This window comes from Amaranthus tricolor, chromosome 1, assembly GCF_026212465.1.
Source record: "Amaranthus tricolor cultivar Red isolate AtriRed21 chromosome 1, ASM2621246v1, whole genome shotgun sequence".
NCBI classification, from domain to species: Eukaryota; Viridiplantae; Streptophyta; class Magnoliopsida; order Caryophyllales; family Amaranthaceae; genus Amaranthus; species Amaranthus tricolor.
In genome coordinates this window covers 5,892,537-5,911,331 of record NC_080047.1, presented here as the reverse complement: position 1 = coordinate 5,911,331, position 18,795 = coordinate 5,892,537, and the positions used below count along the sequence as shown (strand labels likewise).

Below are 18,795 nucleotides of genomic sequence, written 5' to 3'. Positions count from 1 at the left end.
GGCAAAGAGAATACCTGTTATTATAATAGCATGTAAAGTATATTGGATGATGACAAACACGGTAATTTATTGATTTATTGGGGACATAACAATGACGCATAAGAATTAAGCTCCAACATTAATGCATTATTCTTTTAATAACTTTGAAATTCTTCCATGTACATATCAAGAAAAAGAAAGGATTAATTTCTTTCTTTGCTATAATTTCACCACATTATTAGGAAATAAAAGGTAAAATCTTTCTTTTGTTGCATTACAAAACAAATAGAAGCCACAAATCATTATTCCCGAACCCCAAACCATACATACAACGCAATCTTCATCCTTACAAATCAGTCAATTTGAACCTCCTTGACATTCTTGCCATGAGACTCTGTTTTGGGCACAGTAATAGTAAGCACACCATCCTTCAACTCAGCCTTGATATCATCTTGTTTAATCTCATCAGGCAAAACTAAGCTAGTATTGTAGTAACCATAGCTCATATAATACTCTTCATCATGTTCATCTTCCTCTACTTTCCTCTCGCCTTGAATTCTAAGCACACCATCGTCGATAGTCACCTTCACATCTTCTTTGGTTAAGCCTGGCATATCAAACTTTAGCTTGTAGCTTTCATCTGTCTCTTTGAACTTTCCCATCAGCTGTGAGGGTATAGCAAGCTGGGATGGTAACACACTTTCAAATAGCCTGTTCATGTTTTCTGCTGCTTCTAAAAGAGCGTTTCCTAAGCTGGCTGGTGGGAACATTTCTGCAATCACATAAAAGGAACAAGTTTGAAATTAGAGGAATGTGTTTCCTCAGAGTTTAAGTGAAACTTTTAAACAAAATCCAATTGTAATCGTAGCGAATTTCAAAATAAATTATGGAGTATGACATACTTAGAGATTAAATTTAGTTGTTTTTTGACATGATATTGAAAACAAACATACATAATATCATAAATTTAAATCTCATTGGATCCTTTCAAATATTTAGAAAATACTACTCACTATGTAGCTCCAAGCACTGCATGGAGATTGAACATTGTATGATGAATTGACTTTAGAAAACAAGTTATTTTACATGCAAAATTTATTTTAAAGCAACAACAATAAGTAACATTAACAAAGTAACTTTTAAAATTTACATAAACATACTAATAAAAATTATTTAATTATAATGGTTGCTAAACTCTTACCAATGAATTCATAAGGTTAGAACTTGGATTAGCCAATTATGATTCTTTTTGTCACATGAAAATGATCCAATCATAGTAAGTTTGATTCAATTAAGTATGATTTTCGTGCTAACAACGGAGTTTAGACAAAATTTAAGGAATTGGTGTGTTTGTATTGAAAAGACAATTATAACCTTCTATAAAAATCTATAACAAAATAATATCTATCACTTTTTAAATTGCTTACGTGTTTATTTCTCAATAAAAATTTTCACTTCAAAACTCAATGATAATGTTATTGCATTTATTCATAATGTTTATATTTTTAACCTTTCTAATTATAATTATAATATTATTAATATTAATTAACTTTTATCTTTTAGGTTACATTATTTAAAGTATGAAAAAATTATATATTTAATTTTATTTTCTTTCAATTTATTTAACTTTTAGTTTATATAAATATGTCAAAAAATTTAATAAAATCGTATATCGTATAGACATTATCTAGTGTAAAATAAAAGAAAAATAAATGCTTATTTAGTTTTAAAAAATTTGTAATGTAGCAAGCAATTTACAAAGAACATAGGAAATAAATCAAGTATAATAAAACGAAAGTAGTTACTGGACCCTTGAAAAAATAGGAAAGAAAGAGTACCTAAATGACGATTATCATCTTTTTTCCTCCAAAGACTAATAGGTTTACGGAGTGTTCTAGGCAATAAAGACTTCCACTTACTGCTAATACCTGATCTCTTCTGATCATCATGAACTTGAACAGCCACTTCTTTACCGTCTGATGCAGCCGATGATGATAATCTCTGTAACACTCCATATCTCCACCCTTTCCCTTGTTTACCAACACAACTACCTGTTTTTTGGTGCAAGTTTTTCAAAGCCAACCTTGCTAAACTCATTTTTTTTATGAATAAAAATAAAATAAAAAGTTTGTTAAAAATATGTGTTTTGGTGATTAATTAATTAACTTGATTAGTTGATTTATGCTGTGGTTAGACAATGAAAATGACGCTTTAGTATTAGTGACAATTTAAAGAGTCGAAAAAGAAGCTAAGAAGTGTCGGAAAGTTTCTGGTTATATTAACACGTAAACACTTTTATAAACAATTTTGCTAGAACATGACCGAAGCTTCACCGTGCTTCTTATACTACAACCTCCTTTATTTCTCCCTTTTTGTGATTTTATTACTTTTGGAGATTTAATTATAACATGCATAATTTGATTTTTTTAATTTTTCGTGGCTTATTCAAAACTCATTCAAATTTTATTTTAGTTTAATTGAAGTGTACATTTTTATTTGTTACTCGTATATTAAATTTAAAATAGTCACTTATATTATCTAAGTAAGGTTTTATGAGGATTTTCACTTGAACTTTTCTTTCTCTGCTAATTACAGATACAAAAACCAAATTATTAACAAAAACAAAAATATCAAATACAAAATCAACAATTACAAAAAGGTTACATACATCGATTCTCCAAACTTCATCCTAAATAAAAACTATTAAATAATATTAAAGTAATAAAATGTTATTAGTGGTGTTGAACAGAAAATTTGAAACCATTAAGCGAAAAATTAAAAAAAATGAACCAAATAATCTAAGTTTTAAAAATATTTCAAAAGTAAGCGTGAAAATCCCAAACCTGAGGTTTGGAACTGTTTGCCTAACTGCAAACAGCCAAATAGGACAAAATAGTTGTTCGCAGTTACTAACTGCGAACCGCTACTTTGTCCTGTTTGGCTGTTCGCAGTTAGTAACTACGAACAAATATTTAATATTTTTTTCCTTAATTTTTGAGTTGTTATTTGTTGTATTTGCATTAGAGACATTAGAATAAGTAATTACAAATCAATGTATGTTTCAGGCGGTATGATTCATCGCCAAAACTCCAATCATTCGTAAGTGAAAGCTTGGAGGCTATGATAAAGTAATTAAACATATATATACAACAAAATATATGCAAATGTTTGAAATATACAACTCAATAAAAAAATATATATATATACATAGTCGATTCAAATACACAAAAGTTAAACGCTAACGCTCACGACCCTCATCTACCCTATCCAACTGAGTTAGTCTCCTACACTTCCTACGATAGTAAGAGGCGTTCGTGTGTCACTCTGGCAGTGGAGGGGACTGGTACTGTGATGGCCCAGCCTGCGAGGTCCCTGCAACGTCAACGGGGTATGAATGGTCCATTTCCTCCAAATGATAGTCATAAGCAGGAGATGAGACGTGCGTATGGGCGGTAGTCGGTGAGGACTCTGCAGCGACTTCCGGTATGAAGTGCTAGAACTGTGAGCCGACGAGCATGCCATGCGCAATCTCTCTCACCGGCTCCTCGTGGCTGTACCGCATCACTGCTGCCGCACCTTGTGCCTGCAATTAATATTTAGTTAATGTAACATTATATAATTTAATCGGCAACTTAATCATTTAATCCAAATGAAGACTTACAAATTGGGTCATCGTAGGCGCAACAGGTGCGTAATGTGCTGCTGCGAAGATAGCACGTGGTGTCATCCATCGGCGTGTGATGAAGAGGAATCACGACATGTAGTCTGGTGTAGTAGGTGCGCCATGAACATCGATCGGCGCACCTTGTGCCAGCAGCTCCAGTTTACCATCCCAACGAGCGATGTGACGCCAGTTGATGTCTATCCAGTTTGCCGCACCTTGATTTTTGCGCCAAATCTAGTGCAGCTAGGGTTCAGTGTCACAAGGCGGTGGAATGCCCTGTACCAACCCATATTGGCGCAGTATGCGCTCTGGTAGATGTACTTCGACAATGTCGAAGCATATGAGTGGCACAAAAGCCCTCCACGCACCTGAATGAATCCCCGAGTGTTCGGGTACAGCTGAGTAGGCTTCCGCAGGGTATGGGTCCACAAAAACTAAAATAAATTTAATTAAATTGTACTAATGTTAATGAGTACTGAAATATTTACCTGGTTGGGTCGTAGCAGGTCTAACTGATCTCGGTAAAACCCGAGACCGGTACCAGTGTGCTTGCGCGTCCGGCGTGCAAAATTCCACCTTGAACCGTACGCAACATCTGGTGGGGGTTGTAGTGGAGGAGCAGTTTCACCACGACCAACGGTTCTGTAAGATTAGCCGATAAGAATATGCTCCCACGCCCACAGCTGAATATTGGAAATGTAATTAGTATGTAATTTAACTACACCGGATTAGAGTTAAATGTTAATTTTATTACCTGTAATATGACTATTGGCCCCGCAATCTCGTTAACGTTCTTTTGGGCAGCACCGCATAGCCTCCTATACAGGTATCCAAGGGCTGCAGAGCCCCAGCTATACTCGGCAATGCGCTCCCACGGGTCGTCAAGTAAAGTTAAGTAAAAGAGCTGTATTTGGTTGTGTCCTCCAAGTAACCACGCGCTAGCACATTCACGTCTATGAACAAAGTAGTCGTTTACCCGATAGAAGGTAAATTCAACAAGTGTTGTCAAAGGTAAAAAACGTAAACCCTACATCATTGAAAACTTCAGCTAAGTTCGTGTTAGTAACGCCATACCTATGACCTCCATCATAACACAATGACCACTTAGACATATCACCCACGTCATCAATCCAGAAAATTGCCTCTCGTTTTGCAGTTGCAATTGCCATTAAATCATTCATTACCTTAACTTGTTGTCTTTGCTCAGCTGTTTTACCAAACAACTTCTTCAACTGAACATTACCCATAGCACGATTGAAGTTGCTAAGCAAATGGCGTAAGCAAAACCTATGATAAGCATTAGGTGGTTGCCACTCCGGCTCTTTCATGGTTGCTAAAATACCAGCGTGTCTATCATAACGCATAAACCCATCCTCTGTGTGACATGCTTACGAATACAAGCCATAAACCACGACCATGCACTTATATTCACCTTCTCTACCAAGGCAAAGGCCAATGGAAAGCTTCCCTTATCACCATCTTGGGCAATGGCAGTCAATAAAGTATGACGATATTTACCATACAAGTATGTGCCGTCAATGGCGATAAGAGGTTTACAATAATTGAAGCCTTCAATGCAAGGTTTAAAGGCCCAAAAGACACGTTGGAAGGTCCTAATATTAGGTCTCACATATACACTCGTGTCATTGTCCTCCTTAAAATACCACTCAAGTACTAACCCCGGGTTGGAATGTTGCAAAGCTTCTAAAAAGCGTGGAAGGAGTGAGTAAGAACCTTCCCAGGTCCCGTAAATGGACAACAAGGCTTGTTGCTTAACACACCACGCTCGCTTATAATTCACATCCACACCAAAACGATCTTTAACCATCTGCCGTACGACAAATACCTTAATGGATGGGTCTTTAGCAACACAAATTCTAATGACATTGTTAATGACAGAAGATGTCAGGTGAATATGTCCAGCCGAAACAGTGTCACTACCCAATACACAAGAACCATGCTTATCCTTATAGGTAACAATACGCCATGAAGATAAATAAGCATCAAAGCCCTAAGTCTCCACGAACAACCCCGCTTGCACTTCAAGGTAAGGACAATTTGGTTCGAGGTCTCTGTTCTGTACTCCACATTTCTGCGAATATGATACACTTTGATAGCTTCCAACAATGATTCCTTGCTATCAAACATCATACCCTTCTGAAACTCTCTGTCTTCGGTGTATGTGGTATCACAAGCCAAGTCCTCCATGAGTTGTCCTCCTCATACTCGTCTATAGGTGGACAGAGGGCATAAGGTGTAGGAGGAATGATTATAGGAATGTTGCCTAGGGCCATGTCATTTGCTAGCACATTCTCATCGACATCCACATCGTCCTCAGAAGGATCGTCAATGAGCTCATTACTCTCCTTTCCATCATTCCAAGGTCCCTTCTCAGCAGTTTCTCCTAAGTTAAGCATTGAATCAATTGCAACTTGATTCGTAGGGGGTTGAGAAGAAGTACAAGATGCGGAAGAAACGACGGGATTTACAGTTTCCTGAGTTAATATAGGCATAAGGGTAGGAGTAGGATTAGAAGCAACTACATTCCCTAATGGTACTTCTTCTACGTATAAATTCAAAGAGGGAATTTGGGTGGACTTTGAATGCTCCCACATAGCATCTATAGCCTCATCATCCTCAACAGGAAAGACAAGCAATTCTCCACTCATGTCATATTTAAAGCTTATATTTACGGTACTCCTAGTAGGGTCCAATCTAATCTTCGAACATATAAAACGTTTAAAGTCGTTCAAATCCATGTTCAAATTGCAAGCAAACAACTTACGTCTTCCCCCAACATAATGAACTTTGTCACTACTTTTTTGAATACAACCATTCCAAAAACATACTATAGTCACGCGAAATGATGTCATTTTCTACATTAATACAAAGAAAATCAACATTAACATCAACTTCATGCCCATACAAGTACATTATATTCATTTGATTATAATCTTTTTTGGTCTAAAAGTTATTACTAATAATATTACTTCATTTCTAATAATATTATCAACATTGAATTCAACTAATTCAACAACATTACTTCAAAAAACAACATAAAGCTATAAAAACAATTAAAAATTACATTCAATACTTATGTATGATTAAGAATAGTCATAATTTAACAACTAGTAACCTACATTTGAAAAAATAAGCAAATGTGATTATTACCCTAAAAAACTACATATACACCAAAAAAACACAAACAAGTTTACCTTTGAGCAAGCTAGAGTATTCCACACTAATTTTGAAGTGCCAAATTGAAAGAGAAATGCAAGAATTGATGGATTGAATCCATGGTTTTAGAGGGAGAATATCGAGAGTGAAGGTAAGGTTTTGAGAAATGGGGAAAAATGGGAAAAAAAGAAACTGATGCGTGTTTTTGTGCAACAGGTTACTAACTGCGAACAGCCAAACAAGACAAAGTAGCTGTTCGCGGTTAGTAACTGCGAACAGCTATTTTGTACTATTTGGCTGTTCGCAGTTACTAACTGCAAACAGTTCCAAATCACAGATTTGAAATTTTCACGCTTACTTTTGAAATATTTTTAAAACTTAGATTATTTTGTTCATTTTTTTTGTTTTTTCACTTATTAATTTCAAATTTTCTGTTAAACAACCCAATATACACTATCACATACATAATTCAACTATAAATAGTATATATACTATCGATATAGGGAAATCCAATAAAGTTCATATTCAAAAAAAATTCTCATTATGGATAAATTTGACGCAATTTAAATATATTTTGCAATGAGATTGCACGCATTGTTTTTTGCTCTCTCATTGAAGTAGGTATGATAATGTTTGACCGCCACCTTCACCCCAGACACTACTTTATAAAAAAGGTCATTGCTCAATAAATTAAAAGTTTGAGTATAGCATTTAATGGTATAGATAAGTATTTTTAAAATATTACAACTTTTAAATACCTCTACATTTTTCTTGGCAAAATATATTTTTATTGCTATTATCACCACAGCTTCTACCAAACAATATTAATTTCGACAGCTAATTATATAAAGTTAATTATCTAATATAATACAATAAAATTTGATTTGATCGTCTTAGCAATTAAGAGTGTCCTCTTATTCTAATCAAATGCCTCATTTGACTTAACTGCACAATTATCGATATATTATTTTAATCTTAAATATCTTTAATTATATTTAGTAAAAAATTATTAAACAAAAATATTAATAAAATTACCATTAAACAAATCAAGCAAAATCTCACTTGACTCAAATTAACAAATAGGATATTTGATAAAAAAACGGGCGGAGTAATAAGTCTAATAACTAATCATTTTTCCTCAAATTAAGACGTTTTATGAAACGATGGAGTAAGAATAAAAATATGGCTCAAGTTTCTAAGGCAGTAAGAAAATCAATGAAGAGAATAGAGATGAAGAAACAGCATGAAGTTCCATTGACAGAAAGAGTTATAAAAAGCAGAGGAAACCAAAAGGAAGCATTTAAGAAAAGTAAAATAAAAATGGTTACAACAAATGTAGTTTCCTTTCCTCCATGCATTTCTATCCTTTCTTCTCAAGCATTTACTCATGTAGTTGTATTACTTGGTGATATTACCTACCCAAATCTCGGCTTCGTCAATCATACATTCCTTCCTGCTCCCATATGTCCACAAGAAAATCTACCATTTCCTGGAAAATATAGTAACATCACAAGGAAATTAGTAATGTTGAAAATACTTCACATGTAAGGAAGATTCTATACCGTTAAAATATTAAGTTGTAAACTTGCATATAATACTTTGTGAGTGCCTCGTTGATGTGTCCATATGAGTGAGCCCATGGAGTGATCATATGACGAATTTTCACGGCCTAACATGATACTCGAGCTGAAGGTGGTTCTTGGATATGATGTGGCTCGCATGTGAGTGGGAGTGTTGAAAATTCTTCACATGATCGCTAGAATATTGGGTTGTGAACTTGCATATAATGTTTGGTGAGTAATACTCCTAATACCATATGGTTTTTGGGAAAGAGTAAAATTCATCAAGTGTTGTATGCAAGTCAACGCTCATTACTCGTAAGTTTGTGGGCCTGAGCCCATGGGTGACCCGTGAGTGTGTCCACATAAATGAGCCCAAGGAGTGATCATATGACGGATTGTCACGGTCTAACAAGTAAAAGGGCCTTCATACGCGTCAAAGGGTCGAGTAGAAATAGCTTCTTCGTTATTACAGAGGGGAACCACTTCATGGATAATGCAATATTGTATATTTGTATGTAACATGAAATGATAATCCAATAGAAAATGGCTTACAGATAGAGGTACTGGTTGAACGAATGGCTTGTTACTCCCAAGTAAGCTCTCGTAGGTCGCGTTCCAACTGCGAGGCCAGAATGAAACAAGTATGCTGAAACCATGGTTGCTAACGGGATAAAAAATGGGGGAAAGAAACTAACAATTCAAAAAAATCATATTCCGTATTTATGAAAAGAAAACTTAAGATGAATGCATAGTATGCATTTAGATTTTTACTAACACACAGCAGTCTGTAGGGGGGAAGTGAAACAAGTGAAAAAAAAGGGAATTGATAGTGGTGATTGTTGTGATTAGACATGTGCAACGGGCCAGATACGGGCCGGGCTATACTTTAAACAGTAGCATGTATTCTAAGAAAATAGTAAAATAGAATTTACGTCCCCAAGATTCACAAGTTCGCTGTATTCTGAGAAAATATTTAATATCATTCCTCTAATCATAAGAAAAGGAACGTGTTCCATGTATAGACAAAACAATGAGGTAACATTCCCTTCCCCACTGCAACCCCCAACAAGCCTAGCAGGCCAAAAACGAATGCAGTCATCCACAAAATTGACAGAAGGATATTGTTGATTAATGGTGACTCAAACTAACAAGCACCATTGAAGAAGATGAGTATGGGTCAAAGAGGAGGTCCGCGGGGCGCGGAGAAGCTGCTGCCTCAGTCTGCGGGGCGCGGAGTGCGTTCTATCTCCATTTCGCGGCTCGCGTAGTTGTACACGGCTCACGAAATGGCGGTTTCTTTTCACGGAAGGTGTCTTTTAGGACGATTACTTTGTGTTTATTATATAATAACTTCCTTCTATTGAGCATTAGTATATAAACTCCCATTTTAAGATTAATAGATAATAATTCACAAATTGAGAGAGATCACAAGAGAGCCATTAATTTGTGAGTGTGATTGAGATTCATCTTGTAAATTCTTTGCAATCATAGTGAAAATATTTGATCTCGGTGCCGGTGGACGTAGCTATCACATTGATAGCGAACCACGTTAAATCTCTTGTGTCATTTTCTTATTGTTTGTATTGAATTTCTTGTTTCATTATTGTTCATCAAACTTGCTTTCGCTGTCGCACAATAGATATATTATTCTACGAAAATAAATTCCATTTAGAACAAAAAGTATACGCAACAGTTATCAACCAAAAGATCCCAATCACTTTCCTTCAACAGACAACACCAATTTTTGGAGGAAAACATTGCTTCAGTGTACTAAATTTTCTCCATCCTCTTCTATATCTAGAAGCCGATGCTGAATTCTATTCCATTCTAGATTAAAAAGCTGTAAATTGGGTCAAGATTAGCCTGAACCAAACAGACAAAACAAGCAAAGTAGATGGTTGAGTAGGCACAACGTATAACCTGAAAAATAAACCGAGCACCAAATTCAAAAGCTATACGATTATACTATCCCATAAACCGTGTAGCAAACCAATCAAGTAAAAATCCAAATGATGATAGCTCCCTTTGCCATCACTTGAAATTCTTAAAAAACTTTTTGAAAGCAAATATTTCCTTTGCAAGACACCATCACTATAAACTTCATGTCTAATTTTTGTTTTGATGACGTCACACTAGAAATTACGCCCAAAGCAAGCACCTTAAAACACAGGCACTTTTGAACCAAGATCCCTTAGATTCCATAAACGTCTTAAAAGCTCCAACATCGATAATAGGTTCTAAACATTGAGTAGCAACCCAAACACAAAATTCTATAAGATCCAGGCTCCATCTCTCTTTGTAAACCTCCTCGCCGTTCATACTTCGAAGTTCGAAGTGTCTTTGTTCATTCACATCAAGTGTTGCCTTATCCCCCACTTTTTAAGCGAGGAACTATGTTTTTTTAACCTAATGTAATGAACCTTTTCAAAGACTCGATCCAAATTAAGCAAACGAGTTATAAAAATTTGGGAGGCCAGAGGAAACAACAAAGCACAGTACAAGTTAAAAAGCGTATATGTATAGATTTGGAATACAAATAATGTACCAACCTTATTTTTGGATCACGAACTTGATGCCCTTTCTTCCTTTGATTTTTATTATCTAACCAGCGTTGTCTAGTCTGATTCCACAAAAGAAGACCTGCCACCAATATATTTGAAAGATGTGATGAAAAACCAGCAAAGAAAATCTGACAAGTACTAGAAGTTTTCAAAAAGATTACTCTTCAATTCTATGCCTCAGAATATCCCACAGCAAACATTTATTTTCCACGTATGTGCTCACTTAGAATTGCTATGTCAAATTCGATTTCTTCACCTGATGATAATATAGATTTATGGCACACGCAAAGTCTTAAGTATAATAGGTATTGGCTGTAGTTAATGGTCTAATGGGAGTGGTAACATACAGCCTGTGATCAAACAAAAGAATCCAACGCCACCTCCCCCCCACCCACGAACAACCTAGAAGATAGCTACTAAGCTGGACACAAAATATTCAGTACAAAGATAAACATCATCATCATCATCATCATTATACTTAATATAACCCGCCCACAGAAAACTATGAGCAAGGTTTGAGGAGGGAAGAAAGCAACTCATACCCATAAAGGAGAGCGCGGTCAAAGAGCCCTCAACTCGAGAAAGTATAAAGATCAACATGTTAGCAGTAATTTAAACTTGCCATGATTTACAAATTCACAAGCGTGATTGGAGCTGCCAACACCAGAAGGTGTATCAAGAGCTTGAATTGATATGTTGATTGACGATAAGCTTCCTTGTGACTGCATTGCACTGTTGTCCATGTCACAGGCACTTGTCGTCCAAAAGTCCCTGGAATTACTGGGTATGCTTCTTGTTTGATGTTGACTTATACTGCTTTTTGATCGCTCATCCAAGGATTTTATTGAATCGGGCTTGAAACAACATGCAAAGCAGCCACTGCTCTGTTACGAAACATTCTCTATTAGGAATCAATCACATTCGGCAAACATAACAGCCAAAAAAAGAAGCCACAAACGAAAAGTCACCAAAAATAGCATGTATAACCTTTCATAAAAAATAAAAAAAAAAGATTTTAGGTCCTTTATAACTAGTCAAAATTATTTCAATCCAATATATAAAAGATAGAATCTGGAATTCAGCTTGATGCTATCAGTAAATAAAAAAAACTTAGTTTTAAGACAAACCTAAGAACTCTACATAGAGATAACCCATCAACAGTTTCCTAACAGCTCGTCTTGTATGAGACCGTTATAATTAACCCACTTTTATGATTGATCACTTTAAAATGATAAGTGATCACTTTAAAATGATAAGTGATCACTTTAGCAGACTAAATATACATAAGTCAGCCCAATAAATATAATCTCAACATGAGACCGTCTCATGTAAGCATCTTTGGTTTTATAAACTCAGGTTTATGCCCAAATGTCTGTAAATTGTAACAACTCAGTTGGTTTCCTTTGGCTTGACTTATCAGCATATCCGGGCAGCAAAGTGCTTGTCACCGTCTTAATTGGTAGCCAAAATTGTCCTTTCCCCATTACAAGATAGTTGCTTATAGGTCTCAACTCTTAAAATAGTCTTTCAAAATGATAATAACAAGTTCCAGACAATGATCCAAAGTCTAGGTTTTCCACAACAAACCAAAAGTATCTATTTTCCTATCTTAAACCCAAATGTTATTCCGAAAATCCCTTTTCCCATCAAACTTACATCAACAAAAACAAGCAAATGTAAATCGAAACAATTCCCAAATGCAACATTAACTTATCAATCACACACTACATAGTAAACTTTCTTCCCTTTCTTTTTTCCAAAATATGTACCAGAACCAATTATTTTTTATAAGAAAAATCCATCACAAATGATTTGTCGAAAAAAGAAAAACTTACCCCATTCAAGCAAGAAGAAATAGGAAAAGCCAATATTTTGTCACAATACACAAAATTGTAACATTGATTCCAGGAGGGCCCAGATCACAAAATCCTGAAATCCCAAAAACCCATTACAGTAAACCAAATTAAATTTTCAGCTCATCAAAATAATATTTAGGAAAAAAGGATCAAAGAGAAAGAATTTACCTTGGGTAGATTAGGACAATGAAATCAGATTAAAAGCCTTTCCCGGAATCAAACACTGCACCGACTCAAGGAAGATTTAGGTGGTGAAATGCAGAAACTTTTCTGTGCTTCCCTTTTTTGTTTCTTCTCTGAGAAATCGCTCTGGATGAAGAGAGAGGAAAAAAAGAAGGTTCCCAGAAAGAGGGATGAATATATATGGGGTGTTTGGGAATGGATGAAGATGAGGGTAGTTTAGGAATTCTGTAGTGCGTGACGGATGACTATGGGGGCCGCCTTTTTTGAATCAGGGCCTGGATTTTGGTGTCCGACACTTTCGTTTTGTTCCCAAGCCCAAGCGATGTTTGGGGATATGTTTTTTGACTACCTTTTGACTTTAATCAATAAAAACACACAAAATTTTGTGAGAGACCTTTTTAATTTGGACCGTTTCATTATATATTTTTTAAAATATTATAGGCAAGCATTTATAATAATGTAATTTAGAAATTTAAGATATTGAAAGTAGACATTTAGAATTATGTAAGTAAGCATTAAGGATAATGTAAGAAGACATTAAGAATACAATAAATAGGCATTAATCATAAATGGGTGGGCTTGAGATACATCTCTCAAAGAGAAGATCTCTTAAAAGACTAGCTGATAAAAAAATCATAAATTTTTAAATGAGATGGTTTTATAATAAGACTATTTTATTGGATTAGTCTATGTGTATTAGTACATTAAAGTGATTATTTATAAATTTAAAGTGACCAATTAGAAAAATGGGCTAATTATATAGGATTGTTTCATGGTGAGACGATTTTATATACTTCCTCCGTTCCATAATACCCGCTACATTTTCTATTTTTGGCATTTTCATATTACTTGCTACATTTCCGTTTTTAGTAATAAAACAATCATTTAAAGTTCTACCTACCCCTATTTTTATCTTACTCTATACTCTATACTCTATAATAAAATGCTATATTATACTCTATAAAGTAACTTAACAACTTATTTTTTCCTTTTTCTTTTTCAATTAACAGTAATAAAATAATATACTCTATAAAGTAAACAATCAACTACAGTGTAGGTCAATCACTTTTCTTAATTCCCGTGCCCATGCAAATGTAGCAATAATTATGGAACGGAGAAAGTAAAACAAGTTGAAAAAAATATTTACTCTTATCCCATACAGAACACACTGAGGAATCAACGAGAATAATAATTAGGGATAATATATCATTGATGTTTGTTTAAAAATTATAATTTCATTTGAAAATCTAAATTTTGTTATATTTTATAAAACAAAAAAATTCTCCTAAGTAGAATATGGTGAGGAATCAACGAGAATGATAGTCAGGGATAAATATTTCACTGATGTTTGTTTAGTAATTACAATTTCATTTGAAAATATAAAATTTAATTATAATTACCCTAATTAAAAAATTTAAATTTTTAAATTTAAATCAATTTCATAAGTGATGAAAGTTGAAAATTTGAAAATAAATATTAAAATGTTATTATTCTCAATTTCAAATTTAATTATATGATTTGTTAATCACTATTGTTACTTAAAAAGAGTATAAACGTTTAATATAAAGGAGATACTCCCTCCTATTCATTTTAAGTATTCTATTTACTTTATTAACTCTATCTAATGCATTTATTCAATTCTTAATATATCGAGTTATGTATAATTATAAATTATAAAAAGTTGATATTAATAATCCTTACATCAAAACGAATCAAATAAGATCTCACATGACAATGTTTTAACTTATAGATAAATAAATAGTGTCTCAACAGTAAATAGAACACCTAAACGCGGGTACACATATGTGCTCCCTAAACTCTTATTTAAGAATGTCCTGTGTACTTGGTTCTTGATTTTATTCCTTATATGACTTTCATAATTTGTTTTAAAAGTACTTACTTTCTCATTTTCAATATAGAAGTATTTTGTTATATTTAACTTTTTATGTAATTTAATATATTATTTGATTAATATATGTATAACTGAATTTTTTTAAAAAATTATTAGATATTTAAAATAAAATCTCACTTAATTATAATTTCTTACACTCAATATGTAACAATAAAGTTGAAAAATAAATAGTTTTAATAACTATAATCTATCCGGTATTTCAAAAGAGTGAAGTATAAATTATCAATTTTGCACTCATAAATAGAAGCTCCCTTGTTGTCAAACTTGGTGTTAGAAATTAAATTTCTGGTCATATTCAATCTTGTCAACTTTTTGAATTTGGTGATTTTTGTTTGTAGCCCCATTTTTATTTTTTATTTTTTATTGGCCTAAATGTTCATCTTATAATTTGGCACTTAAAAACAAGTGATAAAATACATTACCTTTGAATATTGATCAAATTTCATATTAAAAATATTTAAAAGTTATTAAATATCTTAACATTTATACAAAATAATTTATGAGCATTTTCAAATGTTACTCAACTACAATGATAACTTGCTCTTCTTTAACTAATAACTCCACTTCCTCTCGTTTTTAATGATTGCTATACTCATGTGTTTTTTACACTATTTGAATGCACGATTTTAATTTTTAATATTTTTGATTTTATATGATAAAAAATTCTAAAAAGTTATATTATGAAAATATGCATTAAGACAAATTAAACAAGATTCCACTTAATTATATTTTACTTATACATAAAAAAATATATACCAAATAAGAATAGTTAATAAACAGTAATTTTCACACGTAATATAGCTACTAATAAAGTATAGAATATTAAATAAGCTCATAGGTGGTAAAAATCAATTCATTGTCAATAAAAGCAAAATTTTTACCTACTAGATTTATTCATAGATCTTTAACATTAAAAAATCGAACTAATGTTAAATATGCACTATTTATCCCACTACGCAATAAGTTTAATTAACTATTTGTCACAGGCTCTATTAGGTAATTAGATTTTAGTTTTGGGTGTTTTTCTATTAGCTTTTTTATTTTTTTTAGCCTTTGAATTAGTCAAATAGTAAAAAAATTATTTAATAGCCAAAATCAAAAATTACTCTTTTAAAACTTTTTTTATTAGCTTTTGACTTTTAGCATACTGATTTTTCCTAATAAATAGCCAATAATTAACTACTAATTTTTACCAAATATTTTCATAACCGACTTAAATACCTAATTTATCAACCAATACTTTCAAGTTGTCAAACCAACTAACACTTTCCAAACAAACCCTTTAGCATTGTTAGTTGGATTGTTAACTATTAGGAGTAGCTTACAAAATTAAATTTGAATTTTAATTGTTGACTAATTATTAATGTTAATTTAAAAAAAAAATGTTTGGTGAAATTAACTTATGAAATTAAATTTTAAAAAATCAATATTTTGTTTTAATTTACTTTAATGAAAAATTTTAAGAATTAAGATTGATAAAAATCTCATTCTCACATACCAAATGCCTCGTTAATAAAAATATTGATATTGTATAATATCGTAAAAATAGCTTAATTAAGTTTTAATATGATTAAAAATAATTAAAAAAATACTTTTAATGCATGCGCTCTCTCCCTTTTTCTTCAAATCCAAATTTAATCTAGACAAATACTCCCATAATGATATTATGGTAGAAAAATTAAACTATTATGAGTTATTTTACATATGTTTAAAGAATAATTTTCCAAAAATATAAATTTCCAAAAGTATTGGTGGTATAAGAAGTAGCATTATTACTCAACTTGTCTTCTCCAACTATCTTCTAGCTAACAAATAATGTCTTCTTTAATCTTTATCATGCACCAAAGAAAAGACACTTGTGAATCTCTTTCTGACAAATTTCATATTCTAGATTTCTCTTACCATCTTTCAAAAACAAAATCATTCATCATTAATTAACAAAAAAAATACAACATTAAACAACATAAATCCAATTAATTAAAAAATTTAATTAAGATTTTTAAGACATATATAAATTATACAACGTAATAAACTTAAAATTTACTTTAAAAAATATAAAAAATAAACAAGAATGAAAAAAATTGAAAGATGTAATATTTTTCTATTCAATTAATAGTCCAAATTAACAATTTACAAATTTCTTTCAATTGATTGCTAATTCTTTTGTATGTACTCCACAAACATTTCTTAGAAAAAAAGACAAATCTAATAACGAAATCTAAAACTTGTCAAACTCCTCATCGATATATTCTGCTCGTACAACTTTGATCAGGGAAGACAATAGACCATACCTTTCTAATAGGAGGCTGCCGCCTATGAGACTAAAACTTGTTAAGCTAAAAATGTAAAAAAAAAAAAAAAATTAGGAAAAAAAAGAAAATTAAAGATGATTAATTAATAAGAACATTCAATTCGATGAACTCTATCTCTCAATATTCCATGATAAAGTGCAGCACGATTTGCAGGCATTTGATGAAATTCTGGGTTTAATTTTTCACCTTCATAAATCTGAATTTTCTTCTTCTTCTTTTTACTAATCATTGTAGTAAATTCATTCTTTTGATCCTTAACATTATCAGCAAATTTAACCTTTTTCTTTTTCTTTTCTCTTCTTTTATCATCTGTAAAATTAGTCATAAAAATCAAACATCAAAAATCAAAAAACAAAAGAAAAAAAACAGGGGAATTAAAAACAGAGGAATTGAGGAACCCACATACCAGAAGATAAACAAGAACGTATAGGAGAGTGAGAATTATGATGGGTAATTGGTAAATTTTTGATACGACAAAGGGAAAGGAAGATAAAAGCTCCAGAAACAGCCATGGCGGTTGTTAAGATAACACTTGGAGAACTTATAACAGAGGAAGCCATGGAAATGATCTTGAAGATGAAAAATAGAGAAATAGAAACTTAGGAGAGTTGTGGTGTTAGTTGTTGATTGCAAGTTGGAGAAGAGAGAGGAGAAAGTGAGAGTTGAGAATTGAGAGTTGAGGGTTGAGCAAGAGAGAAAGATATTGGGAAAGATGTTTGAGGATTTATAGTGGTTGGGGTTCGTTTTGTATCAGGTTGCTCCTTATTACTTTTCTCTATTATTCATATTAGGATTTTAATATCTATTTTAGAATAAAAAATAAAATATTAAAATTTTTTCCATTAAAACTTCATCAAATAATTATAGCCATTGAATTAATGAATCATCCATTATATTTTAAGTAATGAAGAGTATCCTAACTTATTACTTTTTGAATAGTTTCCAAACTACTATTATACTTGTGGTTTAGGTTTATTTAAAATAAATGTCATGTCATAGTTATCAATTTAATATCTCTTATAAAATAGGGGTTAGAAAAAGAAAAAAGTAACATACATACCATACCATACTCCTTCAAGGAGATGACAAAGCTGAAAATACACACTAAAATACTCCCCAAATAAATGGGTCTGGTAAAAAAGAGAAGTGAGTGTCATACAATTAGGGATCTGAATAGGTCGGATCTAGATCGAGTTCAGCTAAATCCAAATTCAGACCTAAATTTTTTATTGTAATACAAATTCGGATCCAGATTATTAGGGTCTGACGGATTGAGGGTCTGAATTTGAGTCTACAACAATTTTTTTTTCTAAAATTTTAAAAATATATTATTCAATTTTCGACCATTCGTATAAAATTATTTAAATATTTTTTATTAACAAGGATCTTCTAATATTTTATACTAATTGAGTAAATAAGTATGAAGCTTTCCAATATTCAAGTTTTTATAACGATATTTAACAAGTCTTTTACTTTTAAAAGTATAGATACAACGATCACATTTCAAATTATGTGAACCGATAAAGTTCAATGTAATGTTCAAAAATATAACAACATTCCAAACCAAAGAATCATATACACATGATAGC

At 32.3% G+C, this 18,795-nt stretch overlaps 4 protein-coding genes across 5 annotated transcripts; all 4 read right to left on the bottom strand.

Annotated features, from left to right (window-relative positions):
• Positions 1-115: 115 nt before the first annotated feature.
• Positions 116-2,256, bottom strand: LOC130811985 (26.5 kDa heat shock protein, mitochondrial). Its single transcript, XM_057677942.1, has 2 exons — positions 1,818-2,256; positions 116-751 (listed from the first exon to the last, which is right to left on the bottom strand). The coding sequence occupies exons 1-2, from the start codon at positions 2,074-2,076 to the stop codon at positions 333-335; spliced, it is 678 nt and encodes a 225-aa protein (XP_057533925.1). The 5' UTR covers positions 2,077-2,256; the 3' UTR covers positions 116-332.
• An 803-nt stretch (positions 2,257-3,059) lies between these two features.
• LOC130811943 (uncharacterized) lies at positions 3,060-7,898 on the bottom strand. The gene is made up of 3 exons (XM_057677939.1): positions 4,398-7,898; positions 3,641-4,326; positions 3,060-3,562 (listed from the first exon to the last, which is right to left on the bottom strand). Exon 1 carries the CDS (start codon positions 6,514-6,516, stop codon positions 5,791-5,793), a length of 726 nt encoding a protein of 241 aa, XP_057533922.1. The 5' UTR covers positions 6,517-7,898; the 3' UTR covers positions 3,060-3,562; positions 3,641-4,326; positions 4,398-5,790.
• Positions 7,899-8,051: 153 nt separating this feature from the next.
• On the bottom strand, positions 8,052-13,141 carry LOC130811959 (uncharacterized). 2 transcript variants are annotated; one of them, XM_057677940.1, is made up of 6 exons: positions 12,968-13,141; positions 12,779-12,872; positions 11,566-11,822; positions 10,932-11,022; positions 8,935-9,001; positions 8,052-8,309 (listed from the first exon to the last, which is right to left on the bottom strand). In XM_057677940.1, the coding sequence occupies exons 2-6, from the start codon at positions 12,781-12,783 to the stop codon at positions 8,256-8,258; spliced, it is 474 nt and encodes a 157-aa protein (XP_057533923.1). In that variant the 5' UTR covers positions 12,784-12,872; positions 12,968-13,141; the 3' UTR covers positions 8,052-8,255. The 2 variants fall into 2 exon arrangements, with proteins under 2 accessions (XP_057533923.1, XP_057533924.1); XM_057677941.1 differs by having other exon boundaries at positions 11,566-11,827; positions 12,968-13,140.
• A 3,834-nt stretch (positions 13,142-16,975) lies between these two features.
• LOC130811927 (uncharacterized) lies at positions 16,976-17,956 on the bottom strand. Its single transcript, XM_057677938.1, has 2 exons — positions 17,613-17,956; positions 16,976-17,515 (listed from the first exon to the last, which is right to left on the bottom strand). The coding sequence occupies exons 1-2, from the start codon at positions 17,764-17,766 to the stop codon at positions 17,289-17,291; spliced, it is 381 nt and encodes a 126-aa protein (XP_057533921.1). The 5' UTR covers positions 17,767-17,956; the 3' UTR covers positions 16,976-17,288.
• Between the last annotated feature and the right edge of the window lie 839 nt (positions 17,957-18,795).

What these genes read in the sequence shown, in the direction of transcription:
- LOC130811985 (XM_057677942.1), bottom strand. Translation starts at nt 2,076, where the DNA reads ATGAGTTTAGCAAGGTTGGCTTTGAAAAACTTGCACCAAAAAACAGGT. An exon ending in AGATGATAATCGTCATTTAG is followed by an intron (nt 752 to 1,817) that starts GTACTCTTTCTT and finishes ATGTGATTGCAG; the next exon opens with AAATGTTCCCACCAGCCAGC.
- LOC130811943 (XM_057677939.1), bottom strand. Translation starts at nt 6,516, where the DNA reads ATGACATCATTTCGCGTGACTATAGTATGTTTTTGGAATGGTTGTATT.
- LOC130811959 (XM_057677940.1), bottom strand. An exon ending in GTTCGTGATCCAAAAATAAG is followed by an intron (nt 9,002 to 10,931) that starts GTTGGTACATTA and finishes CTGGCCTCGCAG; the next exon opens with TTGGAACGCGACCTACGAGA. An exon ending in TTCAACCAGTACCTCTATCT is followed by an intron (nt 8,310 to 8,934) that starts GTAAGCCATTTT and finishes TATATTTTCCAG; the next exon opens with GAAATGGTAGATTTTCTTGT.
- LOC130811927 (XM_057677938.1), bottom strand. Translation starts at nt 17,766, where the DNA reads ATGGCTTCCTCTGTTATAAGTTCTCCAAGTGTTATCTTAACAACCGCC. An exon ending in ACGTTCTTGTTTATCTTCTG is followed by an intron (nt 17,516 to 17,612) that starts GTATGTGGGTTC and finishes CTAATTTTACAG; the next exon opens with ATGATAAAAGAAGAGAAAAG.